General features: G+C 37.1%; 5 protein-coding genes across 6 annotated transcripts; 3 read left to right on the top strand and 2 right to left on the bottom strand.

Moving 5' to 3' along the window:
• Positions 1–44: 44 nt before the first annotated feature.
• On the bottom strand, positions 45–4,449 carry LOC111338780 (prostaglandin E synthase 3). Its single transcript, XM_022945307.2, has 8 exons — positions 4,300–4,449; positions 4,106–4,222; positions 3,782–3,851; positions 3,330–3,428; positions 3,011–3,100; positions 1,935–1,973; positions 862–910; positions 45–275 (listed from the first exon to the last, which is right to left on the bottom strand). The coding sequence occupies exons 1-8, from the start codon at positions 4,311–4,313 to the stop codon at positions 253–255; spliced, it is 501 nt and encodes a 166-aa protein (XP_022801042.1). The 5' UTR covers positions 4,314–4,449; the 3' UTR covers positions 45–252.
• Positions 4,450–4,467: 18 nt separating this feature from the next.
• On the top strand, positions 4,468–15,086 carry LOC111338795 (protein adenylyltransferase SelO, mitochondrial). Its single transcript, XM_022945323.2, has 19 exons — positions 4,468–5,017; positions 6,558–6,696; positions 7,317–7,350; positions 7,918–8,029; positions 8,119–8,242; positions 8,576–8,682; positions 8,782–8,885; positions 9,565–9,688; positions 9,809–9,857; positions 10,018–10,052; positions 10,508–10,548; positions 10,663–10,735; positions 10,951–11,037; positions 11,287–11,407; positions 11,529–11,596; positions 12,133–12,178; positions 12,557–12,600; positions 13,051–13,117; positions 14,095–15,086. Exons 1-19 carry the CDS (start codon positions 4,530–4,532, stop codon positions 14,275–14,277), a joined length of 2,046 nt encoding a protein of 681 aa, XP_022801058.2. The 5' UTR covers positions 4,468–4,529; the 3' UTR covers positions 14,278–15,086.
• A 615-nt stretch (positions 15,087–15,701) lies between these two features.
• Positions 15,702–17,749, bottom strand: LOC111338791 (costars family protein ABRACL). Of its 2 annotated transcripts, none has more exons than XM_022945320.2 (3): positions 17,616–17,749; positions 16,621–16,775; positions 15,702–16,056 (listed from the first exon to the last, which is right to left on the bottom strand). In XM_022945320.2, exons 2-3 carry the CDS (start codon positions 16,751–16,753, stop codon positions 15,938–15,940), a joined length of 252 nt encoding a protein of 83 aa, XP_022801055.1. In that variant the 5' UTR covers positions 16,754–16,775; positions 17,616–17,749; the 3' UTR covers positions 15,702–15,937. The 2 variants fall into 2 exon arrangements, with proteins under 2 accessions (XP_022801055.1, XP_088598250.1); XM_088742124.1 differs by having other exon boundaries at positions 17,674–17,729.
• A 26-nt stretch (positions 17,750–17,775) lies between these two features.
• Positions 17,776–21,876, top strand: LOC111338790 (transmembrane and ubiquitin-like domain-containing protein 2). The gene is made up of 3 exons (XM_022945319.2): positions 17,776–18,122; positions 19,246–19,492; positions 19,832–21,876. Exons 1-3 carry the CDS (start codon positions 17,897–17,899, stop codon positions 20,190–20,192), a joined length of 834 nt encoding a protein of 277 aa, XP_022801054.2. The 5' UTR covers positions 17,776–17,896; the 3' UTR covers positions 20,193–21,876.
• A 151-nt stretch (positions 21,877–22,027) lies between these two features.
• LOC111338773 (major facilitator superfamily domain-containing protein 6-like) lies at positions 22,028–26,033 on the top strand. Its single transcript, XM_088742121.1, has one exon. It carries the CDS (start codon positions 22,169–22,171, stop codon positions 23,801–23,803), a length of 1,635 nt encoding a protein of 544 aa, XP_088598247.1. The 5' UTR covers positions 22,028–22,168; the 3' UTR covers positions 23,804–26,033.
• The last annotated feature ends 210 nt before the right edge of the window (positions 26,034–26,243 follow it).

Genomic DNA, 26,243 nt, shown 5'->3' with positions numbered 1-26,243 from the left:
GTTTAGGAGGATAGAGGTTAATAAGTTACAACCAAGAGACTCACTCCATCAAATGCACTACTCTTTAATAACAAGCAACACATTTATTTATGACATGGACTGCATTTTTAACAACTGGTAAAAGCAGTGGACACATGTCTTACTGAGGAGCAAAATCACACCAGCATAAAACGAGAACATGCCACTACAAGTGGAAAAGGTTAGCACCACAGGAACTATTTAAATTCTCTATACAGTCAAACTAAATTGTTCTCAGCTCTCCAAGTCTGGTAGGTCTGAAATATAAAAGGGTCAGCATTAGGATAAGTTCCTCATAACCACTTCTTTGTGCATATACAGTTGAACCACTCTTGAGTCATCACTCTCTTCCCTTGCCTTTTTTTTTTTTAGTACCCACATCACCTTTTACTTAACAATCTACGTTTACTGCAAGGATAAATTTCTTCTTGGTAGCTTATGGGAGTGAAAGGTTAGGTTTGTACCCAAGCTGACTGGACCAACCAGCTAGAGGTTATCCTATTTTCAGTAGCTTGAGGTGACCAGGGGTATTAGCACTGCCCTGGATGGATGGCAATCCATCCCAAGGGTATCCCCCTCTTCCCTCCTTATATTCCATCAGGCCTCCCCTCACAATTTGCCAGTACCCATTTAGACCTCTGGTGGAGAGAGGTATGATGAAAGTAAAGTCTTTTGTCCAATAACACAACACAATGACCTAGAATTCTTGACCCAGAGTTTGGTAAACCAACCATTAGATGGGCCATTGCATCTCCCACCTTGAGGGTGAAAAGTTAAGGAATTTCTTCTTAGCAACAGATAATGCCATGTGAAAATGCTACGAAGAAGGGACAACAATCTCACCTTCATCATCACTGTCTTCTGACACATCTGCATCTCCTGGATCAAAGCTCTAAAAGACAAAAAAAACATCAACCTGTGTAAATAATTAAATGAGTATGAAGCAGTGTATTCGAACAACAACAAACATATGAAACATATGAGCATTTAAGCAGTGTATTATTAGGTGCTGCATGGGACAATATTGTGTGCCCGAAAAATAAAATGCAAAAGTTAAGTATATATGGGATGGATCAAATAAATATATAAATAGAATATATGTGCAACATATATATGGCATGGACCAAGTCAACATATGGTACTGAATAAATACATATATGACATGATCACATGTGCTGATTTCTGTATAAGTATTCTGTCAAGCAAACTCATTTCGACTGTGAATCTATATATATATATATATATATCGGCCATAGGACAAAAGTACGAAAAATATATATGGCTATTGTGCCCATTATCGCTTTGGCCAGTGGAGTTATTTTGGAAAGTGGGAAAGACGTTGATGTTTTCAGAGTGAAGATTTCTACGAGCTTGACAAAAAAGGGATGGAATAGAGCTCTTGAAAAATTGTTCTAAATCATCAATCCTGTCACGGGCTGCCATGTTATTTTTTATCAATCTTCCGCTGACCAAATTGACAATAGGCACAATAACCATATATATTTTTCACACATTTGCCCCATATTTATATCGTAAATTATCTCTATAATTATATGCAAAGAATAAAAGTTGATACAAACATTCACAGCCAACATTTATTTTTTGGAAAAGAATATGGAAACCCGTGATAAAAATATGTGTCTGTATGAACCATGTGTATTTGGTCCATGCCATATATATTCTATTCATATCATATTTATTTGACCCATAGCATATATATTTAACTTTTGCACTTTATTTATTTGCCAATAATATTGTCCCATACAGCACATCATAGTGTATAGCTTTAAAATAGTCTTGAAGTCTTTTAGTTTGATTCACTGTACTCTTTGAATGGGTGCCAAAACATTTCAACTTGACCACTCCCCTTTATTACAATAATAAAAGAAAAACATTCTAAATCATTCTAACTTTACCTCTGCTCCCGCACCAGGTCCACCCATCTTGCTCATCATCTGCGAATTGAACCAAACATAAATATCGACTCTTTGAATTTGCAAACATAATGATATTATGTACCCTTCATTATATTATAAGTTGAATTGTGCATGCATTTTGACTGGTTCTTGAATATGATCTATTGGAAGAAAGATGCATAGATGACTTCACCATTAACAGCATTTTGCATTTCTATCATGTAAAACAAAAGACTTTATTTTGCCATGGGTCTGTACAGAAGTAGAAAATCACAGATGACATCTAAATGTGGTGAGAAGATCTGTTTGGCAACACACTAGGCTCTGCCTCATGTCACTTTATGGTTCTTACCGCATTTTGATGTCATCTGTACATACCTGCCAACCCCCAGGGTACAAAAATCTGGAGATGTCTAGAAATTTTTGCATAATAATTGTAATAATGTCATTCCTTTGAAACCCAAGGGAAGGGTGCCTAAGAATTCTTTTTGCAGGGAACCAAAATCCATGCTGGCCATCCTCAGTTTGTCCAATGTAAACCACAGGCGGCAACCTGAACCGTGCCAAATTTCTATCATGTATTGTGCAATTTGATTGGTTGATTTCTGATCAATTACGATACTCATTATATGTATATCAATTTGATTGCTCTGTTTTTACTTTTTCTGATCAAGAACAGCTCAAATAAGAGTACTAAATCCTTTTGGGCATCTCTAAAACAACTAAATTATTGAAAAAAAATTGAGAAAAGTAAAGGTAGGTATTTCCCAGGATATTTGGTGCTCTAACTGGGAGGCTGGGAGATTTGATGAAAAACTTGGAGACTCCTGCAAAAAAAATAAAAAACTGGGAGAGTTGGCAGGTATGTCTGTAATCTGTTGCTGAACAGACACACAACAACATGGAATCTATTTGTTAATTAGTGATCTACTTCGTACCAGCCGAGATCATAAACAAAATCCTTAGTGTGCAGCCAAACCACAAGGATTAGATTTTTTTATAATGGTAATGATGGACATATCCAAGCTCAAAAGAATTTGCAGATGTATGTTTGGTCTGATTCCCTTGTAACTTACAGCTTCGAAATCATCATCCATTCCTCTATCTTCTTCCTCTGAGTCATCTTCATCTCTCCATTTGTTAAAATCAGTATGAAGAAAACTTGGCTGCAAGATCATCCAGAATACAGAAATTAAAAACTGCTTCCTGAGCCATCAGTTCTGATTTCATGCTGGAAAAGTGCTATAAGATTTAGTAATGGATGACGGTGAACATCAAGTTAACATAATGTTCAGCGGGGGAAAACAGGCCAATTCTCACAGGCAAATGTAATTCTATTGCTCTTACCAAATTTTCATATATTTGTTATCCTTAACTGAACTATTTGAAACTTACCTTCTTTTCATCTTTGAGAAGTTTTGGCCAATAGGGACCTTCCTCTTTTTTAGCGAGAGAAAAAAAGAGTTCCCTTGCAGTTATATGCTGTTTTGATTTCTGAAATAGAAGTCACAATAATGAAAAGCTACTTTCCATCAATTCAAAACATTTTTACCCAAATTAATGTCAGATATAACCCGAAAATCCTCCTTTGGACATAAAAATATCCTTGGGGTATTTACGCAGGAAAACTGTTCCAGGAAATATGTATCACTTACAGTCATAGAAAGGGTAAGAAACCTAATAACGCTTTGAATCCGTTGTGTAGGACCCTAGCTCACAAAATTTCAAGCCAGAGGCACACTTTGGAGTTTACCTCATGTGTCCATCACGCCCAAATTCTTGGAAACAGTGAAGTGACATGCCTTTATTATATTGGAGTAACAACTACATGTATAATCTTCTCTTACCTCCGGGTCAACCTCGCCGTAGAATTCTAGATTCAATGTATATGTCTTTTGATCGTTTCCTCCCTTGGAACTGTGGTTGCAGGATCAAAAGAGTTAGATTATTGTACCACTAATGTGCAAAAATACGAAAATTCTAGTTTGAAGCGATTTGCCAAGTTCACACGTCAAGATCACAAAATGCATCTTCATAAATTGCGCTAATTTTGAGATGGAGAATTTACAATAAGTTTTGCTTCAGCCGGGAGGAAATATTACGATCTGTCGAATACTTGACGAACAATTTAAACCACAAACAGATATAACTGTGAGAAGCTAACGCCTTACCTGAATTGTAAAGTATTGGATTTGAGGACTATGTCTGGGTTTTGACAATCGGCTAGTTCGATCGTTAGGAAGATTTTGTCTTTACGCTGCGCCCATTTCGTCGAAGGAGAAAGTGTCCTGAAGCATCAGAATCAAAAATTTTTTAACGTTTTCACCTACTAAAACAAAAATAGTTAGTAAAGCTATATTCTTACTTGACTTCTCCCATTTTCTTACGGTATATGCACTGAGCAACTCAACACGAACAACCTAGTTTTCTGCAGCATGCGGACTTACTGAAGTCACGCTCTCAATCCTTGTTACCAACCCCTCTCATTTGTTTCGGCAATTACCGATGATAATCGGAAAAATAACGCATTCTTCCGATTACTTCCGACCAGACAGACCCATTTGCCATTTTAACGAAACAAACTGTATCTGGTTCATGAGTTACTACATTTTACCACGAAAATTGTTGTTGTCTTGTGCTTTTAACAATTGCTATAATTATGTTCATCGAGGAAAAACCTATTGCTTTTCCTTGAACTCGTATTTGAAGCATTTTATGTGCACAAGCTCTGAGGAATCACTGAAATTTGGTCCCAAAATGGCAACTTTGGAAACTCTACATATGGATAACTTGGCGCTGAGGTCTTTACCAATCGACAAAGAGCTTAAAAATTACGTGAGACAGGTTCAGGGAGCATGCTTCTCTCGTGTTGAGCCAACTCCAGTGGAAAATCCTTCAACGGTGGCGTATTCTAGCAGTGCAATGTCTCTGTTGGATTTATCAAAGGATCAGTTGCGGCGAGATGACTTTGCAGAATATTTTGGTGGAAATAAGATATTACCTGGCGCGGAACCATCAGCTCATTGCTATTGCGGTCATCAATTCGGATATTTTTCTGGTCAGCTGGGAGATGGGGCGACTATGTAAGTTATAACAATAATCAGAATAATATGACCACAGGTATACTGCCCATAATGTAATTGGAAATTATGTGATGAAGTTTTTTCCAGGGGTACATGTAAGATGCCGGGGGCAGGGGGGGGGGGGGGGGGGAAACAGAATTGTCTTACGTTGTTAGATTTAGATGATCCGTTAATTATCGGTATTGTGACACTCTTTAATTAGGTACTCTGTACCTGTTGTGTTTCCTCATGTGGTTTTTTTGTCTCCGGCATGAAGAAATATATCCGCACAAGACAACCTTTCCTAGAGATGAGAATTAAATTTTATTTTCTGCGTCCTAACCGCTTTCTTGATGCTTAAATACATCTCAAGCTTTGTAGAGAAAAGAAGAAATTCTTTCACATTTCCAGAAATTAAAGACAGATTAACCTTGGGTTGATATATGAAGGCCATGACTTGATTATATTATGAGATAGTGAGGGAACATCTTTAGCATTAACAGGGCTTATAATCTAATTACCCAATACAAGGGTACCAAGATGCACCAATAAAAACATACAAATATATATTACAGATGTAAACTTACATTATTCAACCCCCCTAATAATAATTTTTGATTTTTTTTATTATTACACCAACAGAATGTCTTTATTGATTATCAGTGATTCTAAATTGTGAGACACACAATTTTTTTAACCTCTATCTGTGATAAAATTTTCTATAACATCTAGTGTGTAATCTTGGATTGCATTGGTTTAATTCCTCTAACATCCTCTCTGATTAGTTCAGTATAAAACTTTCACAACCCCCTTAAAAATTCAGATGCAAACTCAGAGGATGGCAGAAACATGTACTTGGCGACAATTCACAATGACAGGGCCCTGTAATCATTTTGCCTCTCCTTACATTTTTACTGCGTATAGAGGTTGCTCTTGACATATCCTACAGACAAGTGAAAGTAGCAAATGTATCTTGTGTGTGTGACATGATTTATATTTTTCTCTGCAAGAGAATTTGGTACCACAGTGTAGCTGTAAATCCATGGGAATGATAATGAGGAGAGAAATCCAGCCAAATTAACATTTGAGAGATTTTCACAAAACTTCATAATCATTATGTTACTCAAGATTTAATGTTTTATTGATATGTTCCTGCAACGTTGTTAAGCCATGAGTGTCTGTCTGTAGGTCCTTTTTTCCATTTCTTTCTTTATTGTTGAATTTAAAGATTTTCATTTTAAGGTAACATCTGCCTCAAAGTTAATTTTTGTGATCAAGACTATTTTTATTTTTAATGATATCTTATGCAGATTATATCACATAAAATTGTACAAATTTTTATAATTATTAACTACCTATAAGTAATCTTACTTTTATTTTGTATGTAAGTTAGTAATAGATATTAGTTTTAGGACTAGTTTAAATGCATGACCCCATAAGCGCAAAGCTTTAAACACGTATTGTGTTGAAATAAAGTTGATGTTATGTTATGTTAGATTATTAATTGATTCATTTATTTGTTTGTGCATTCATTCATTTATTTATTTGTTATGTATTTCAGGTATCTTGGTGAGGTGGTGAATGAAAGAGGAGAGAGGTGGGAGATGCAGTTTAAGGGTGCAGGTCTCACACCTTATTCTAGACAGGCAGATGGAAGAAAAGTGCTGCGGTCCAGCATACGAGAATTTCTTTGCAGTGAGGTGATGACATTTGAATAATGAACTATTAAATAATATGTTTGATCCGTAATTAGAAGAGTTTTCTTGCCGTTTGTCATGCAAGAACAGACCTGATTTTTGAGAAAATGTATTAATAGTAGTACGGTGATAATGAACAATACTGTTATTACTAACTAAAGTTAAACGAGTCATTATAATTGTTTTGAATTTAATAGTCTTGATTGATTATTTAATTATTGACCATAGTTGAGACATGCAGTTGGTGGTATAAACACTCTAACACATGACAAAATTATGTTTATAAATAAACATAATAATTTAATATTTATATTGTGCAAATCAACATGTGGATATGATCAAATGCACATCACAACACTTTTTGGGGGACTTTGGCCTGACTGCATCAGCAGTTTACAAACAATCAAAGGAAACTTATTTGAAAATGCCCCCTCCCCCCAATTCCCAGTAAACAGGCCAGACCACATCACAGTAATCTCGTGAGTGGGTTCTTTAACGTCCCCTGCCTAACCAAATTAACTAATTAATAGATGCAGGAGACGTTTGAAATTAGTATTACCACAACATTTATATTAATCATTTTGATTAGGTTAATACTAAAAGTTTCTTTCATATTTATGTAGGCAATGCACTTTTTAGGGATTCCAACTACAAGAGGTAATTTAAAGAGTCTTCACATTTTTTTGAACAATTTTTTTTTCTTCTCATTATTTTGTTTTGAAATTTAGAAAGGAGAAGAGTAAATTGTTTTAAGTTAAGTCTTTGTTTATCTAATCTATAGGCGGATTCATGCTGACGTCATTGTTTACATTTTTGCTCATTTGCATACGGCTTTGCGTAAAGAAGGAAGCATGTTAGATACAAATTGACTTCAGGCAGCTAAAGAGCTAGAAAACCTTAGTACATGGTGAAGTTTTTAGCTCTTTGGGTGTAATATTCAAGGAGAAATAGTCCATCAAAAACTGCAAAATTTCTGGGTGGCAAAAGCGCTAATGAGCTCATACATTCTCTGTAAAATTTTGAGTTTTTAAACCCGTGTTGCACAAAAAGTATTCAATGCATTAGGCTTGTATTCATTGGCCGAGTTAATCGTACTTTGACCTTTCGATATTCAGAACTGATTTAGTTTTAGCTCCATCAGAAACTGAATTGCTTATGCTAATGAGGCAAATATTGTAAACAAGGATTCCCCTATAGAATTGACACTAGTCTCTTTATTTGCAGCTGGTAGCTGTGTGACTTCAGATACAAGAATAACCAGAGACATATTTTACGATGGAAACCCTATCAGGGAAAGGTGTACCATTATTTTAAGGATTGCCCCAACATTCATTAGGTAATGTGGATGTATTTTTGCAGAGTTCAGACAATCTTGGTTGTCTTGGGGTACATGCTTATCTTATTTTAATTTCATTTGATTGGAAGGTTTGGTTCGTTTGAGATATTTAAACCAACAGACCCTATGACTGGACGCAAAGGCCCAAGTGAGGGACGTACAGATATTCTCATTCAGCTTCTTGATTATACAGTTCAAACATTTTTTCCACAGGTACAGTCATTTTGATTTGTTATGGTGGGTGATCAACATGTAACTTCTCCCTTTAATATCTATACATTATCCAGCAAACATGTAATGAGAATATTTAAACTCATCAGGTAGAGGTTGTTATCTTGACCTACACTAAATTCTTGTAATTAATTTTTAAGGAAATAAATATGTAGCAGCTATGAGACAAGAGTAAACAATCTGGTCATGGGAGTTTATGGGTAAATAGTTGTTAACTTGTAGAAATCACTCACCACCCAGGATGAGCCTAGCAAAGAGACTATATGCTTAAATCTGACTCCAATTATTTATGTCGTGGTTTTTTTTTTTCCACAGGTTGTCACAGGTGATAAGGAGGAGGCATACTTAGCTTTCTTTAAAGAAGTTGTTAGGCTTACTGCAAGACTTGTGGCCCTTTGGCAGTGTGTAGGGTTTTGTCATGGGTAAGGGTGATTTTTATTTTAACACCAAGTCTGGAAGTTCACTTTTCATGTTTATCTTTTTTTCAATCTGAAAAAAATCTTAACATTTTCTTGACCCAGGGTGCTTAACACAGATAATATGAGTGTTCTTGGCTTGACAATTGATTATGGTCCCTTTGGATTTATGGATCATTATGATCCTGAGCATGTCTGCAATGCATCAGGTATTACAGTAACTCTAATGTGTATTTGTAACCTTGATAAGTAATTATATGCCACCCATGTATTATAATCCCTTTATTGTAGTTCTCTGACAGTCACACACTTAGTCTAATCCCATAAATTTCTGGGCTCACCAGCAAGTTATTTGTAGTTGTGTGGTAGAACAGGGGACCTTGATATCTGAAGGTTGGAGTTTTGATTCCTGATAGGGGATGTAAACTTTTTCCTTTGCCCCATGCTTGTCACAACAAACTGATATTAACATCTTCCTTTAGTTTAGACACATTTTGATTTATATGAATTCAAAGTGATCCTTGCAGCAATGAAAATTTCTCAAGTAGTAATGAAAATAAGGCCTGAACAAAACTTGGGGCTGTTTTTATGTCTTGTACATTTTGATATAATCAGACTTTCCTTGTCTGATTTTTTCTCCTCTCTTATCTCCAGGCCTCTGTAACAGTACTATTGCTTTGTGAACTTAGTATGATTATATATTTAGCATTAAGATTTAGTGTGGGAGTGATAGTAGACCACAAGCAGTCCCTGGGTTTGGCGCACAAGTAAAATTTTTTTACATGTGCATCAGACTCTCCTAAAAAGTAGGAAGTGCTAGTGCTAGTACCACAGAAGGATAGAAAGCTGACTGAATAGTCAGGATTTATAATCAAACTTTCTCAATAGATGACCAAGGCAGGTACCGATACGAGGCTCAACCTGAGATCTGCAAATGGAATTTGTTGAAGCTAGGAGAGGCTATTAAAGATGTACTTCCTTTGGAAAGGTCAAAGGCTGCTGTGGAAGAGATGTAAGTATAGAGCATAGAAATTAGTGAAAAACTGTTATTTTACTTCATTATGTGATTTAAAATTTTCCCATTAAGTGAAAAAAAACAGACACTTATATTGTTTATTGAATTCTTTTTCAGTTATGATGTCGAGTACCAGCAAACGTACATGGGTAAAATGAGACTAAAGGCAGGTTCAGAATACACGAGTCAGTTAAAAGCATTTTTAAGTGATGATTCAATTCAAAACAGTTTCTATATTTACAAGGCTTTAAGTGGAAGATGTGGACTGAACATCTCAGGTAACATGTGTCTTAAACAAAATTTGCTTGTTATATTTTTCATTTTAGCTTGGCTTATTAAAGAAGGATCTACCAGAGGATGAGTAAGTGAATGTAATTATTAATTAAAAATTCTCATAACAGTACTGTTATTCTTAGTTAAAAGTTATTGCATGTCAATCCTGTGGCGTAGTCCAAATGGGTACAAGAAAGATGGCAACACAACGGTTTTTAATAAGTCTCATAAACTCCGCCATTACTAGGTGTAATACAACAACAACGACATCCGGGATACCCTTTCATTCTACTGTGTATGCCCGAAGGGCCTATGACATCACAGCATCGTTACAAATCCATCTTATTGAATGTATAAAATGTTACCTAAAAACTGGCCAATTGCTTCTAAAGATTGCATCAATGTTAAATAATCTGGTAGAGGATGATTATAATGTAATGGTTGACTAGTCAGAATACACTTATCTTGATAATCACTGCATTTAATGGTATTAGTAATAGTTCATAGTTTTTGATCAATTTGTGAATTTAAATTGCTTCCCAGGGACCTGGTAAAAAGTCTTTTGGAAACCATGCACAAGACAGGTCAAAAACCATTTTGAGTTTATTTCTAACACAGAAAATCACTTTGTTTGAGAGGGTTAATCTGTGAAACAAAATTTGAAATTGTTTTAAAATCTATTCTTTTCCTCTCTCCAGGTGCTGATTTTACAAATTGTTTTAGATGCCTCCATAGAATTTCTTTGGAAAGTAGCGCTGTAGGTGATGACAGGTAGGAGATTCTCAATATCTCTTTTTAAATATTAAGTGATATGGATGCTATTAGCTAGTAATTGTATGCTTTAGTTTGTAGCTCTTGTTCAAATAAGAAACATTTAATATTCAAAACACTCATAATATGTTTTCTTTTTTCATTTTGGCTCGCAATCCACCCATACTAGCTTGGGTTGACTGTAACCTGAAAATGATCATTATTAATTCTTTTAGTGATGAAAATGTTCTGGAGTACTTATTGTCCCAATGTCAAACTGTAGATGACTTGAAGAAAACTTCAAAGCCATTCCTTGGAGCAAGGTATGCTTAGACCTTTTTGTTCTACAGGCCATTGGTTTTATGATTATTTCCCTCAAATTTGAGCTACCAGGGTTGTAACTGATTTGAAAGTTTTGTGCTCTCTCTGATATACTTTTACCTCTGTCAATATATTTCCCTCAGAATGGAGGGTTTTTTTTATCATTTCATTTTTAATGAACCACTTAGATACAGATTTAGCCCACTTGGAGAGGGGACTTTTAAAAACGAATTATTATTTTTGTAAATTAGGGAATTTCAGATGTTGATGATGCTTCTTCAGACTAGTCCTAGTCTCCTGCAGCAATTAGGAAACGGAGCATCTTTAATTCAAAAGGAGCTGGACAGGAGAGAGAAGGTTCAGCAGATGAATGTAAGATACCTCACTCACTACAGTATTTTAATTTTTGGGAGTCAAATTTTCATCTTATTTTAATCCGTTATAGTTTTATGTGCTTTTGCTAAATTATTTCTTTGCCTATTTGTTATTTCAGGAGTTAAAACCTGAGGAAAAAAGAAGCAAAGACAGGCAACTGTGGAAAGATTGGATTGAACAATACAGGTACAGAATAAAATGTTATTTTGTAAGTTCAGTATTCTTGTACGTATCAAAAAGTAATAAATCAATCAGAGCAAGGCTTTGGAGTGAATTTATTACTGACAGATACAACTTTGGGAAATTGGAAAATTGGAATGGTTGTCAGTAAGAATGTGATCAAAGATCCATAAGGAAAATTCTGAAGTTGAATGGCTATCATTATTTAAAAATTTTAAAAGCTACAAGCACATTTCATGTCCCTAGATGTCATCCTACTCCCTCCCACTCCACCCTGCCCTCTCCCTCTCCACCCCATGTCCCTCCATCTCCCTCCCTCTCCATCCCCTTCTCTCTCCACCCCACCCGCTCTCTCTCTCTCTCTCCCTTCTCCCTCTCTAGTCCACCCCCTCTCTCTATCCCCCTTCTTCTCTACCTCACCCCCTCTCTTAACCCCCCTCCCTATCCACCCACCCCTTCCTTCTCCACCCTGTCCCCTTCCTTTCCTCCCCTCCCCCCCTCCGTCTTCTTATCATAACTGGTTATTTTTAATTTGTTTTCAGGCTGCGCCTTAATGCAGATTTTGAAAATGAACCAGATCATGAGAAAGTATGAAATATTTAAATTGTAAATTACTTTTAATTACAAAAAATAGATGATTGATGAACTTAAGATTGATTGTTTTGTGCAAAATACATCCCACTTTTAGTTATCTGGTCTAACCTCTAGAATTGATAGCAAGAATTTTTCTGCTGGTTAAATAAAAGTTTTTATTTATATTTTATCACAATTATCAAATTGATTTGATGTGTAACTTTCTTGAAAATGTAAGGTTCCTTTTTGTCAACCACAAGTTATCAATTCATCAGCTGATTCTTGTAATTTATTTGTTGGTATGTTTTTTTAAGCCCACAAGTTATCAAAATCAGCTCATGATTCTTTTAACTTTCTATTGGTTTGTGTATGTGTGTTTTTTTCTTTTTTAAGGCAAACAAGGAGCGAATTGAAGCAATGAAATCCAATAATCCAAGGTAAATCTGGACTTTCTTTCATCACAAGAGGGCTATCAAATATTAAGTTATTCAGCTGTAGTTTTATGATCAGTGGAAAAGAAAGAGTTGTTCTTATAAATGAACAGCATGATATAAAGATTGCTTTCCTACTGTTAATGGCTTCTACTTTGAGTTGCATATGTTTTCCACTTTTTAAATCACATCAGCATATTTTATACTCTTCTTCTCACCATACCTGGCTACCTTGTCTCCTAATCCATCTCTAGCTCTTTATTGCTCATATCATCCACAAATGTCTTCATTTCTTTTCCACTTTCCACTTGACAATGCATTTACCCCATTTCTTTTCCCCTCCCACATACCATCCCTCCCCTTATTTGCACTTGCTCCTACTCCCTGCTTTTTTTTTTGTTGTTATTATTATTTCTTTTCAGGCCAGCTTTCCTATAGTTCATATTTATCTTTCAGATTTATCCTCAGGAATTATATTGCTCAAAATGCCATTTCTGCAGCAGAGGAGGGAGACTTTTCAGAGGTAAACTTAAGCTACTGCAAGTCACGAAGTAGTTCCTTGGTAGCACATCTTGACCCTTTGATCCTTAAGAATGATTAGCATCTAATTTCTCCTTACAATATCATTCCTGAATCACACATTAAGTTAACAAGTTAGAATAAAGGAAATGATCACCAACTACAGAAGCTCATGATTGTTTAACCAAGTCTCCTTGTCAGCAGCTAAGGAAATGAAAAGAGAACAGTATGCAGAAAGTGCTGCCTTTGTAATAACATCTGCAAATGGTTAGACTTTCTAGTCTTCTCAGCTAGGGACGATAAATGGAGGTCCCGTCTCCTGCAGGGTTGGGGTAGGAGACATTAATTTCCCACACACGAGATTACTGTGTGATGGATTTCCTCCCCGGGGTGGGATGGGTGGGTAATAAAGGGGTTAGGTGTCAATTGGAAGGAAAGTTCTGTTCCTTTCTCCTGCCATTCCTGTGGTGAATAAATTAAACCTAAACTTAACCTTAACTTAAAGTGCACCTAAACCCAAAAATTTTTTTCGCTTAATGAAATAAGCGTATTTTTTGGAGTATTTCCGTGCAACAATTTTTTTATTTCCTCAAATCTTTAATTTTCTGTGCCCAGTCAAAATACGGAAAATCGGCAACCATCTTGCCCCATGACCGAGTTTAAAGAGGAGTGGCTCTAGCAGGTAATGTGATGTCAAATTGAGAACACGAAAGTCTGCATTTCACACATTTTCACGTTTAGGAAGATTGTAGTCGATATTGTCCGAAAATATGCCGTTTAAGTGTGTTGTAGAAGGATGTAGCAACGTGTGAAATTTGCTTATTTCGTTACGCGAAAAAAAAAATTGGGGGGTTTAGGTGCACTTAAGAAAGTGCAGTGATTTTAGGCTGAAAAAGGGTCGATTGGTCATTAGGTAATAGAAATAATTGAGTAGAAAAAATTTTTCTTAAACAGTATTGTCTCTATTTTATTTACTTTCAGGTCCAAAGAGTTCTAAAGCTTCTTGAAAACCCTTACAGTGACACCACTGACACCAAACTAATCCAACAGCCAAGTAGAGAGAGTGACTCCCAAGAGGCGTCAGAAGCAAGCTGCAGTGCAGAAGAATATTTTACTTATGACAGTAAGCCACCAGGTTGGGCTACTGACTTAAGGGTGACATGATCATCGTAGGTGCCTCGTTACATGAATGAGCCAGAAACTACAAGCAACACTACAATATTTTGTATCAGAATTTACATCAGTATAATTTTGGTTTAATTAATTTAAAATTAAGCAGATCATTGGTGTATGACTAAAGAATATACTGTCGAAAAAAATATCATTACATGCCCCTTTCACAACAAAAGTAGTCCAAACCCTCTCAATGGACTCTGTCTTTAGCAAGCAAGTCTTCTAAGGATGCCTTTTTAGTGCCACTTCTGAACTCACTCAGTTAAACTCAGTGGTTTCACTTTCTTGTGATTGAGCACCTAAGAAGCAAATCCACTCTTCATGTGAATTTCTATTTTATGAGAGCTTCAACTTGACCTACATTGAAGGTTTGTCAGAGTTTGCCTTGCCATGACAGTGTTTACCTATGAGCCAAAATCTGCTACAGAATGTTTTGCACCTTGGACAGAAAGTAGATCTGAAGTATTTTATATAATTTTCACACCAGCCGTGATACGCCATACATAATATGAAGTGTTGTGTTCAGCTCATTTGTACAGTGAGGCATTTGATGACTTTCTTTTACATGGCATCTAACCACAGGCTTAAATGTCAAAATACATTTTGCTTATGACAGTACAATTTAAAACCAGAAGGAAGGTTGTACTTGAAGGGTGCTAGGAAATTGATGTCACTGAGAACAATTCACTTTGTAATTTGTTCTAAATATTTTCAAAAAAGTTGTTGATAATAAACTTGTAACCAGTAAGAGAAAGGTGCATGCAAATGCCATTCAAAATAAATTATTAATAGACACTGCACATTTTTTGTCCCATTTTTGTTCTTCACTGTGACAATTTCATTCATTCATTGTTGGATATTTACTCTCTGCTCCTTCTAAAGTTTTCAGCATAACATATTTGATGGGTTACTTTAATTCTTATAAATTATGTCATTGATTTAAATTTGGTGGTCAGTCTCAGTATTGCATTATCAATTTGAAGATTTAACTTTCAAATTTCTAATCTCCAGCAAGTTAGGGTTCAAATTCCACCCCCCCCCCCTCCCTGAGGCACAGACAACAGTCAAATACTTATGGGTTGCCTGGAGAAAGGGAGATTATCGAAGCTTAAAATTGATCAGCACTTAACAGGCAGTTGTCTTAAAGGAAAAAAGCAACAGCTTAAAACCAAGACAATGGTTTATGTTAGATAATTTGGATATATCAACTAAGTTGAAATGGTAAATTGGCCACCGTAATGATTACAAAAGCTGACTTTTCGAGCATTAGCCCTTTGTCGGAGTGAATAGAGGAATTGTGGGTTGTGTGTGCTTTTAAAGGCAGAAAATGCAGCTACGTTTATGTTAGAGTTTGCTGAAAGTTCTAGGTGAGGGAATTTTGTAACCAAAATTAAGATAAAAATAACACTACTCCATACTACCTCAATGAGTTTATTTCATTTTTATAACAAAAATAATCATAGTGAATTGTAAAGTACACATCTCTACAACAGAGTCATCAGTAGACTATTATAAAGAGAAATGTGATACCCAATTCATTTTTACAAAAGGATAAGTTACAAAACTTATTTCAGAAGCTTTCAATTCATGAATACATCAATAACCAGTATTTTGCAATAAAATTGTAACTATTATTAGTGATTTAAGTGAGCTATTCCTCATCCACCAGCAATATAATTTCCACATTGTCATGTACACCTTGGAGAAGTAATTCACCTGCATAGGTCACAATCTTCTTTTTCTTAGCTGCTTTCAAAGTTCCAACAAGGGCTGTGAAAAAAAGAAAAAAAAAGCAGAGAACATTTTAACTGTCCAACTCACAAATATCCATGAACTTTGAAGGTAGTCTGTGGTGTTGAGGATTTTTTTTCACTGAGCTACAATCTTTGTAAAGACATCATTTGGTGTGGCTGATAAAAAACTCCTTTAACCATTAGCAATCAAAATGAAAGATTATTAACGTGGGTGTGGACCTGATAACCTGCAGCTCTTTGGGAAATGAGTGCATGCTTGCACCCTTCCTTAGATAATCATCTTTTAGTTTTCTCTGGAAGGAAAGAAGATCTGGCAGTGGAGGTCAAGGGAACAAGAACCTAACAGGGGTAAAATAACAAAGTAACATTCTTGAACCAATGTACAAAGGCATGTATACCTACAGGTGCTCAGGTGAATAAGCAGTATGACATACATGTGGAAAGTTGTTGTTAGAAAGAAAAGCAAGAGAGAGCGATGAAACAATATCAGAATGGAGTCTTAATGTGAGAATATCATTAAAAAACAGCCAGAGATAAATGAAGAAATCTTGAGAGAGTGTATGTGACCAGATGTCTGTACCTTCAAAGATGTTGGCACAACGATCATCGCTAAATAGTACTCCAAACTTGACTGTTATCTTGCCATCAGAATTTGGTGTCCCTAGTCTTTTCATCTCTTGCACTAAAAGTTTCACTTCATGTTCCACATTCATTATCAGTCTTGTTCTTTTTCTCCTGCAATTTTAAAGACCACTTTTTAGTCCTAATATCAAAAGATTGTCAAAGCCACAATGGATTTTAAGTTCCTGGGATTCATTGGAAATTAGGTAATTTCCAGTAATGTGCACATATATATTATAACCACCTTTTGCAAGAAATAATTATCAGAACTTGTGGTAAACATATATTTTAATGTTGACTTGTTTTTCTCTACAAGTATAATCACAACTTGACCCATAAGCAAAAATTCAATGAGAATTCAGAGTCACGAGATGGAACAAACAACTTTGGCCTGTGCCAAAGTAATTAAGGCAACCCCCTTTTTAACTATCCCACGGCTAATAACTCTTTGCAAATCCAAAAATATGTACAATAGTTCCAACCCTATTAAGAGGTATTTTTTGGCCAATTACATCAACTCTTCTGGTGTCGAATCCTCCTCTTTAAGCCAGATCTTCTCCAAGTAAATCCTTCTACAACTAAGGAGACTGTCAGGTCATATAAAAATTTTTTTGCATGCCAAAAATATTAAGATTTTTTCGAGTTTGAGCTCATAGCTGAAAGGCCTGTACAATTGAAATTCGACGACCCATTTAAACACCGAGTCGAAAGATATTTCAATAACCAAAAACTAAAAGAGGTGTACTTGACTTTGGAGATCAAAGGCTAAAATGTAACCAAACTTAACAGGTGATAACGCATGCATTTCGATATTTTTAAACCGCTCTCTTAACTTGTTAATCGTCTAGAAAACCAAAACCATCCCGAGCAACAACAAGTACCTGACCAAGTTGAACTAAAGGCAGTCACGCTACAATGATTGTTCTTAGGGATCATCATTCTTAAATTTCTAACCTGGTTTTTATCAACAAATGCTAACAAACTGCGAACAGATCAGAACGTCCTCACACACCTCCAGCTTGATCTGCGGGATCGGGGTATTCATTTCCGCAGCTTGAGCCCGCACTAGACTTCACAGCCGAAATAAACTTGGAAAGGAAGTATGTCGTGTAATTAGTCAAAGTGTCCAGTATAGCTAACACTAGGGCAAGAATCTTCTTTTACTTTTAAACAGAACAGCTTATTGTAATTTATTTTCAATTTTATAAGACTCCTTCCCCTAAAACGCCATACTTATGGCACCTTCTATTATCGAAGGAATTGACAACGAAGTTCTTTTCGTGGTTAGCGTTCTGGCGGCTTTTTTGACGATACTTCTGGTTCACCTGGTTTATAATTCGAATGCAACGAATCGCAACGCAACAGAACATGACTTGGAACCAGACATCTCGTCAGATCCCGACCAAAGTGATTATTCTCGCCCTACTGATCGTGCCGATGAGAGCCCAAGTCAAGAACAAGGTAGGAAATCCTACTTACACCTGCACTTTCAATACCTTATAGCCATGTGCATACACGTCGACTTCATAATTAACAAGTAGCAACAGGCCACAACTGCAAGTCGCTAACTGATGTTCAGCAGGAACGTGGGCCCAAGCGATGAAGATTTTAGGGAAGCTTTAAATACAACCCCATACTATTTTAAACAAAGCCATATATAGTCCTTGTCGTTGCGTATGTGGTAATTAATACAAATATATTGTTTCTTGTTTCCGTCATTGTTTTCTTTTATCAACGAACCGCATGCGTAATGAAAAAGGTGTAATACGGAAATTTTACCAAGATTGATTATCGAGGCACAGCTGAGTGTGTCAATAATGTTCTTTCTACACTTTGACGTCTTCTGTGATGTATTACTATACAGACCCACGGCAACGTAGAATATATTTGTTTCATATGATAAAGAAGCAAAATTTTGGTAATGGTGGTGTCATCCATGCATCTGTCCAATCTGAACCAATCAAAATACACACCTGAATTCAGCTCATCCTATAATCTCATGTAGAATCACCGTGACATAATTAGATAAAATCTCACATTCTGATTGGTTAACAAAGCTGGGTGTTTGGCACAAACTTACAACTTCACTCTTCAGTGTGAACAGGCTAATTTAATGTGACATTATATAAGTACATATGAATTAGCACTTGAAGGGAGCTCAAAAGACTCGAGGGATACATTTGAGCTCCTCTCTCCAAAATGTCTTGCATTACCTTTTTTCCAACAAGAAAAAAGGTAGGTGTTGCTGTTGCAGTCAGTTAGGGCTTTATTAGGCTCACTTCATTTCATTCTTTTTTCATAATTGTCCCTAGTTTACAAGAAAGCATGTTCATGCGACAAACTCTTTGTGAACAGATGGCACCTTTTCAATAGTGACTGATAAAGTATTTCTTCCAATGAACACCTCTGCTACTTTATTGCAGTATATTCACTAGAGAATTTATTACAAAAATCAGTACATGAACCGTTATTCAAGAAAACCGGTTAAGTCCTCCTTAAGCATACTTTTAAGCAAAAAAAAAAATGCCTATATTAGGGCACACCTTTTTGTTGCTTATTTTATTCCTTTTTTTTTTGACACTAGGATCAGACTCAGGGAATATTGGACTCAGGCAAACAACAACATCATCATTAAATGATAATGCTAATGAAGCTTCAGGGTCACAACCAGGGAATGACAGAGAGGGTCAGAGAGGGCCAACTCAAAACACATCTGATGCAGGTGGCCAACAGGGCCCCATTGAAGAACTTATATCAATCCGTATCAAATTCTTGGAGAGTGAAAAGAATTTGTCCATAGATAGAAGAATTTCTGTGGGAGAATTGAAAAGGTAAAGTGAAATTTGAATGCGGCCGTCCAACAGAGTAAAATGTTCCACATTCGCATCAGGCAAGAGCTCTTTGCGCTTGAGGATCCTAAAACGCAAAACCTAAGTAATCACAACGGCAATCAGAAGAGTAGAAAATAACAGTAAGAGCCATTGAGAACTAAGCGCGGGAAAACGCAGGCGACCAATTCGCGATTGGCTTTAGTTTTGAATCTGATTGGTTATAGAGATTGGCGCGAATTTTCTGTACCAATCACAGAGCGAAGTAAAACGAAAACAAAACCATCCCAGATTGCTTTCGACACTCTGTTAAACATTATTCTAATTCTTTTCTTCCTTCAGTTCATGTTTTCAGGATGAACTCAACAACGGAAGGAGAGTGCGTCTCATATACAGCGGACGACTTCTTGAAGATGACTCTGCCCCAGTCTCTTTTTATGGAGTCGGTCACAATTCAGTGATCCACGCCCAAATATCTGATGCACAGGGAGTTTCAGGGGAACATTCGGGCAGACAAGATGACGAAGGTTTAATTTTCTCAATGGACCCTTCAAAGTTATTTGTTCCTATATTGGCATTTATACTTATTCTCTGCTGGTACGGACTATTCAATTACAGGCATTTGTTCAGTGCTGCATCAGTGATCATTCTAATTTTTATGACACTTGCATTTGGCTTTTTGGTGTACGTCATAACATCTTAAGCTTCAGAAGCTATAACGGGAACACTTTTATTAGGCGATAATTCATCGCGGCGGTTCAGTTTAATTTCCTTGTAATATACTTGGAGAATATTTATAAAGATAAAAAAAAATGATCATAATACACGGAAATAAAGTTGAATAGCCAGTAATAATAATAAAAGTCTTTATTAAGCACTCTATACACCAAACGTGTTTAGTTACAATGATATGAACTTAAGAAAATATAAAACTAATTAACTAACTAGATAACTAACTGACTAAATAACAAGAGAACTAACATCTATTAACAAAAGTCCTCTTGAAACATTCAGTTTTGACAAGCGGGAGAATATAATTATGGCGCCTCTTACGTAGCGTAACTATTGGTCGCTTTGGAAATGACTTTAATTTAGTTGAGGACGCTTTATAATTGTGGGCCCTTAACATTTGTAGGAAAATTCCGGTCGGTGTTGCCGTAGTATAATGGAGCGGGATTTTCCGAATTCGAGAATCAGGTCCCGGTTGTTCAAAGGTTGGATAACGCTGTCCAGTACGATTTGCAGTCCCTTATCCGCTGGATAGCGTTTGATCCTTTGAATATACGGTTATCCACCCTTTGTGCTACTGAGCCCGGTGTTTTGTCCCTCTCTAGTCTGGAAATGGAAGATTCATTCAAAATGGAAAGAAAATTTCCGCTGTTTATTTCGAAAGGAAAAAAGGAGTACCTCTGTACGCACAACTCAGGTTCGCTTCAAAGTCTTCGGAGAATTACCTTAAATTACGTTACCGTTGGACGTCACATCGAAATTTCCTGATTTTGTGGCCGAATGGATAGCAGCCTTTGTGTTAATAAAATCCAAATCAAAATTAATACAACAGCTAATCATAGCGAAGGTAATATCTCAATGAGCCAATGAGAGCTCAAGGTGAAGACAAGCGAATTCCTTAAGTACAAGAAAACGAAGTCTGCGTTCACACTTGGTGCTCGAGCACGGTGCCCAAGTACGATTCTTGATGGGTACTAATATGATCATACCTTTTTTTCAAGTGCCCACACCAGAATTCGGGCATCAAGCCCGTGAAAAACCATGTACTTTGGTACTGAACCGGGCACTGATATATTGGGTTACCCAGTGTCTGAGCACAGCACCGTTTTGTGCCGGCGCCGCGGCACTAGTGCTTGGGTACCAAGTGTGAAGGCAGCCTTCGAAGTCGCATTTTGATTTTCCTACTTCACTTGGTTATGTCAGAGGGTAGAGCGCAAGATTTCTAGACCAATCAAAAATCAGATCAGAGTAAAACGAAACTTATAAAGTGGTGGATCACTTTCGTGCAGGCATATTTGGGTAAAGTTGAAACATCTGTAATGAGTCTGGATTGACGGAATAACCCTTTAAACGCGATCCACAAAAAACGTTTTCGCTGCAGTGAAAATCTGCATGGCAACGGTTTCATGTGAAATTAAATTTTGAGGAACAGTTTTTTAGTAATATTTTTCTCAGCGCGATTTTCTTTTTTTGTATTTAATCTTTAAATAACCTGTATTTCGAGAAGTAGATGTGTTGTAATGAAAGTTCCCGGGACGTTTTAATACGACTGCATGACATGTTTCTCTCATTTAGAATTTTACACTAATTGTAGAGTATTTAAAAAAAGATTAACATTTTCACAAAAGATTTTGATTAAACTGAACTTAAAAAGGTTAGCATCTTTTCAAAATCGAAACTTAATTTAAAAAAAAAAAAAATTGCCGGCCGGCCCGGGTGAAAATGCTAGCTACATGTTCCTAGGCTGTTGTATAAACAATACAACCACAGACCACGTTCAAAAAGTTTCACTTGTTGGTACTAGCAATGAATTCTCTGTAAGAACTTTAAAAATTAAACAGTTTACCATGTTCCTTTTGTTTTAAGGTACCGGCAGGCCAGAGTCTAAATTGATATTTTTTGACTAATTATGAAGTCTGCGTCTTTTTAGTAATAGTGCAATCCAAAGGGATGAACTCCGAAATTGAACACGACGAAAAAATGAGAAATTCATTTTGTCCCACATTTATTCGCGTGAACAAAAAACTTTTAGTGTCCAAAGTATTTTATTTTTGTTACTGGGGAGCCGTTGGTTCGTTTTTCCCACTCCTAGGAGTGTATTTCAAGCAGCTGGGAATGAACCCAAGTCTAAGCGGCATTTTAGTTGGCTGCCGTCCGATGGTAGAATTTTTCAGCGCTCCACTTCTAGGATCTCTCGCAGACCGGTTGAACAAGCGGAAACTTTTGATGATATTTTCTCTGATGTGTTGGATTTCCTTTAACTTCTCGTTGGCTTTTATTAAACCAGCACCGGTTACGTGTAGAAAATATTTCATTCTCACAGAAAATGTATCGCAAATTGTTGATGGAGAGACATCAGAGATCAGAGATTTCCTCGCGCCAAACACTCCGGACAAAAAAGAACCAGAATTCAAAGCCAAGAGTTCTTTGGTTTATGATCGTGAAGGAGTACATCAAGTATTTTTAGTCCTACTCTTTTTAACGGTCGTGGGAGAATTTTTCTCTGCTCCGGCCATAACGTTGGCAGATTCAGCAACTCTTGGGATGTTAGGGGAGAACAAAGAACTCTACGGGCGCCAGCGAATGTGGGGGAGCCTTGGATGGGGAACAGCTATGTTTCTTTTAGGTTTTGTCATCGATAGCATCAGTGGGGTTGAATTGTGTGGTGAAATAATCAGTCAGAATTACACGGTTGGATTTTATTTCTTTTTCGTTTTCATGGTGTGCGCCTTGACTGTAGCTACCCGCTTCACCTTCCCAAACAAAGAAAAGTTAGAATTGGACGAGGGACTCGAGAGTAAAGGATCCGGACTATATCGCATTCTACTATCAGTGCGATACGGAACGTTTTTACTCGTGACATTTTTCTTAGGTTTCGGAGTCGGCCTTATTTTTACTTTTCTCTTCTGGCATCTTGAGGACCTCGGTGGTCCGCCGACTCTGTTCGGGATAGCTTCGTTAATCGATCATATTTCGGAAATCGCGTGTTATTTTAATGTGGGTCGTCTCATTGGCTGCGTCGGTCACATTCGCGTCCTCTACGTTGGCCTCTTGGGGAATTTAATTCGTTTTGTGTACATTTCGTTCTTAAACAATCCATGGCTAGTGCTTCCCCTGGAAATTTTGCAAGGAATGACTCATGCTGCCGTGTGGGCAGCTTGCACGAGCTACGTGGGTCGCATTGCTCCCCCTGGATACGCGACCTCAGCCCAAGGCATTTTGCAAGGATTGCATCATGGCTTAGGGAGGGGGTGTGGTGCGATAATAGGCGGTGTGCTGATACACCAGTTTGGTACCAAAATGACATTTAGAGCTTATGGAATTGCTAGTATGTTTGTCTTAGTGTTGTTTGCAACCATCCAGAAAATTCTTGGACCGGACGAAAGAATGAGTAACGGGATAAGACCGAATCAGTTGAACGTGAAGACCAAAGCTAAACAGAGTCCAGATAATAGCCCTGAAGTTGACTCTCCCCCCTCGGTTGTAGCTCCACTTATGCCGGGCCTCTTCTCTCATCAGAATATAAAGGATCCTAAATTTGGAGTAATTGGAAGGCACATACAGCCTAGAAGTAGCACCAGCTGATACGGGCACATTATCAAGACCATTTTTTAGTTCTCATTGACCGAGCGGGAGGTCTGTATGACTGTATGGGAGAATCTTGACCGAGGTCGCCAGTACAGAACGAACGTAGTGAGGTCTGTACCAGCGACCGAGGTCAAGATTCTCCCACTGAGACCGACCTAGCTCGGTTAATAAGATGTTTATAATATGGCTGTGTCTTACATGCCAATTTTTTATATTCCTTGTACCTTTTCTTCTAGACCGGTCTAGATGCCGGTCTAGATGGGAAAATCTAGACTGCTTTCAATATTGATTTCAGCCAATCAAATTCGCGAATTCAGTAGTTCCCAGTCCTTGTGAGACACAGCAATATAATAAATATATTTTATTAGGCGTTTTGTTGTGTGGTATCGCTGAGTATTTTTACGAGTTGTGCCGTATTTTGAAGAGCCCGTAGGGCGAGTCAAAATACAAATAACCGGTAAAAGTACATATATCTTAATAACCAAGCGCGAGGGCCGTACTGGGAGAATATCGGCCCGAGGTCTTGACAGTACGGACCGAGCGCAGCGAGGTCTTGACAGTACGGACCGAGCGCAGCGAGGTCCGTACAAAAAAGACCGAAGGCCGATATTCTTCCAGTACGGTCCCGAGCAAGCTTGGTTAACAAGAGATTTATTGCACGACTGAAGTTCAAAGGGACACAAGTGCGGTATCATTCGGGACCATTCGGGACAGTGTCCGGTCCAATACTGAGAGAATATTGACCGGCAATAGAGCATTTTGATTGGTTGATTTTAGTTACTGGCCCTCTGACTTCCCGAGTCGTGTAATAATCAGCAATACTACACAACAAAACGTCTAATAAGTTATTTATTATCCAACGCGCCAAACTGTTATTTCAGTGCGGGCGAATTTCGCGGATATTTATTTACGAGGTGTGCGTGACAGAAGTATGCGAAGCGCAACGGAATTGGCGCGTTGTGTTGCTGTTTCTATTTTCTTCATTAAATGAAGAAATTTTCTGGTCGTCAAGCTGTCTTTCTTTGTTCGATTCATCTAACAAACTTGGATCCATATTTGCCAGCCCTTCTGACTCTTCGTCGTGGGAAATATGATTCAAATTGTCCGCCACTTTTTTTTTTTCGTAACTACAATCCAATTGAGATAGAATAAATATATGAAGTTCATATATTTTTGAACTGCGGTATAAGATACGTATGATGCATGATCTACTGCGAGGATCGTGCATCATACATACAATCCAATTCTTCGCTTGCGTGACGCGAGAAAACCTGTTTAACCGGTACTCTACAATAGACGAGTACAAATACCGCTTGCTATCAGTACTCGTCTATGGCGTTATTTGTACTCGTCTAAGTGTAGTTGGATAATAAATATAGATATTGACCGAGTGGGAGGACCACATAGGAAAAAATTTGGCTCGATCGATGTCATGAGATACGGACCAGAGCCAAATATTTTTCAGCGCGGCTGAACTTAGCTTTGTCAATAAACATTTTACAAAATGATCGACGCTCTTTTTTATCTCATCCTTTCTTCTTCTAGCTCGTTCTTGCAAAGTCTTCGGGATTTTTTGGCGCTGCTCGCGATGTCGCGTACAGCCCCCATATGGGGATGTTTTAAATAATGTTTTTCAATATAATAAAGGCGCGAGGGGTCCTACAACAAATATCATGATGATAAGTGCGCGTTGACACCCTATCCTCGGTACTTTTTGAAGTGCTCATCCTGTCAAAGGACGTCCATCGACCACTGTTATTACTATTGGCGAATAACGATAGCCGGTTAGCGTGGTTTCTTACAATAATTATTTGCAAGGTTAGGGTACTATCGTTAAATACTGCAGTTAAGCATTTTTCAGCAATAAAATGCGGTATTAACAGTATTTTTGGCGAGAAAAGGAAAAGTTACCGGAGTACGTGCTTAACCCTAAGTAAGATCTATACATGTCTGTAAACCAAATTTTTAGGAGATGGAGAAGAGTAAGTAATGTCGGTGCATATGATGTTGCACATTGGTTTGAAAATTAGTGAACTAAACTAACAGCGTGCTGGTTAGAAATGAAAACGAATGAAACTTTTGAAACTGATTTAAACCCGATAAAAACAGCCTCAACTTTACCGAGCTGATAAGTTAAATTACTTGGTCTACCTTGGTTACCTGGAAATCCAGCCAAAGGGTCGTAATTATGTTTAGTACTTGTAGAGGAATTAATTAAAACGTTGTTAATTAGAAAGAGGTCACAATGGTTATGTTCAAACTTTTATAATCTTTATCCTTTGATAATTTTTTTTAAAAGTAAGCAATGTCTTTAACGTGGGTCTTCATTTCTCGTTATCTTGCACAACTTAGTTAACCGTTTCCTCTCATAGGGATATGGAACAATTTTCTAAAAACAAAAAGCTCCCTTTCCGGAAAGAAAAATCTTACCCCTAGA

This window comes from Stylophora pistillata, chromosome 12, assembly GCF_964205215.1.
Source record: "Stylophora pistillata chromosome 12, jaStyPist1.2, whole genome shotgun sequence".
Classification (NCBI taxonomy): domain Eukaryota; kingdom Metazoa; phylum Cnidaria; class Anthozoa; order Scleractinia; family Pocilloporidae; genus Stylophora; species Stylophora pistillata.
The sequence above is the reverse complement of the archived record's forward strand: the minus strand, read 5'-3'. Positions and strand labels throughout refer to the sequence as shown.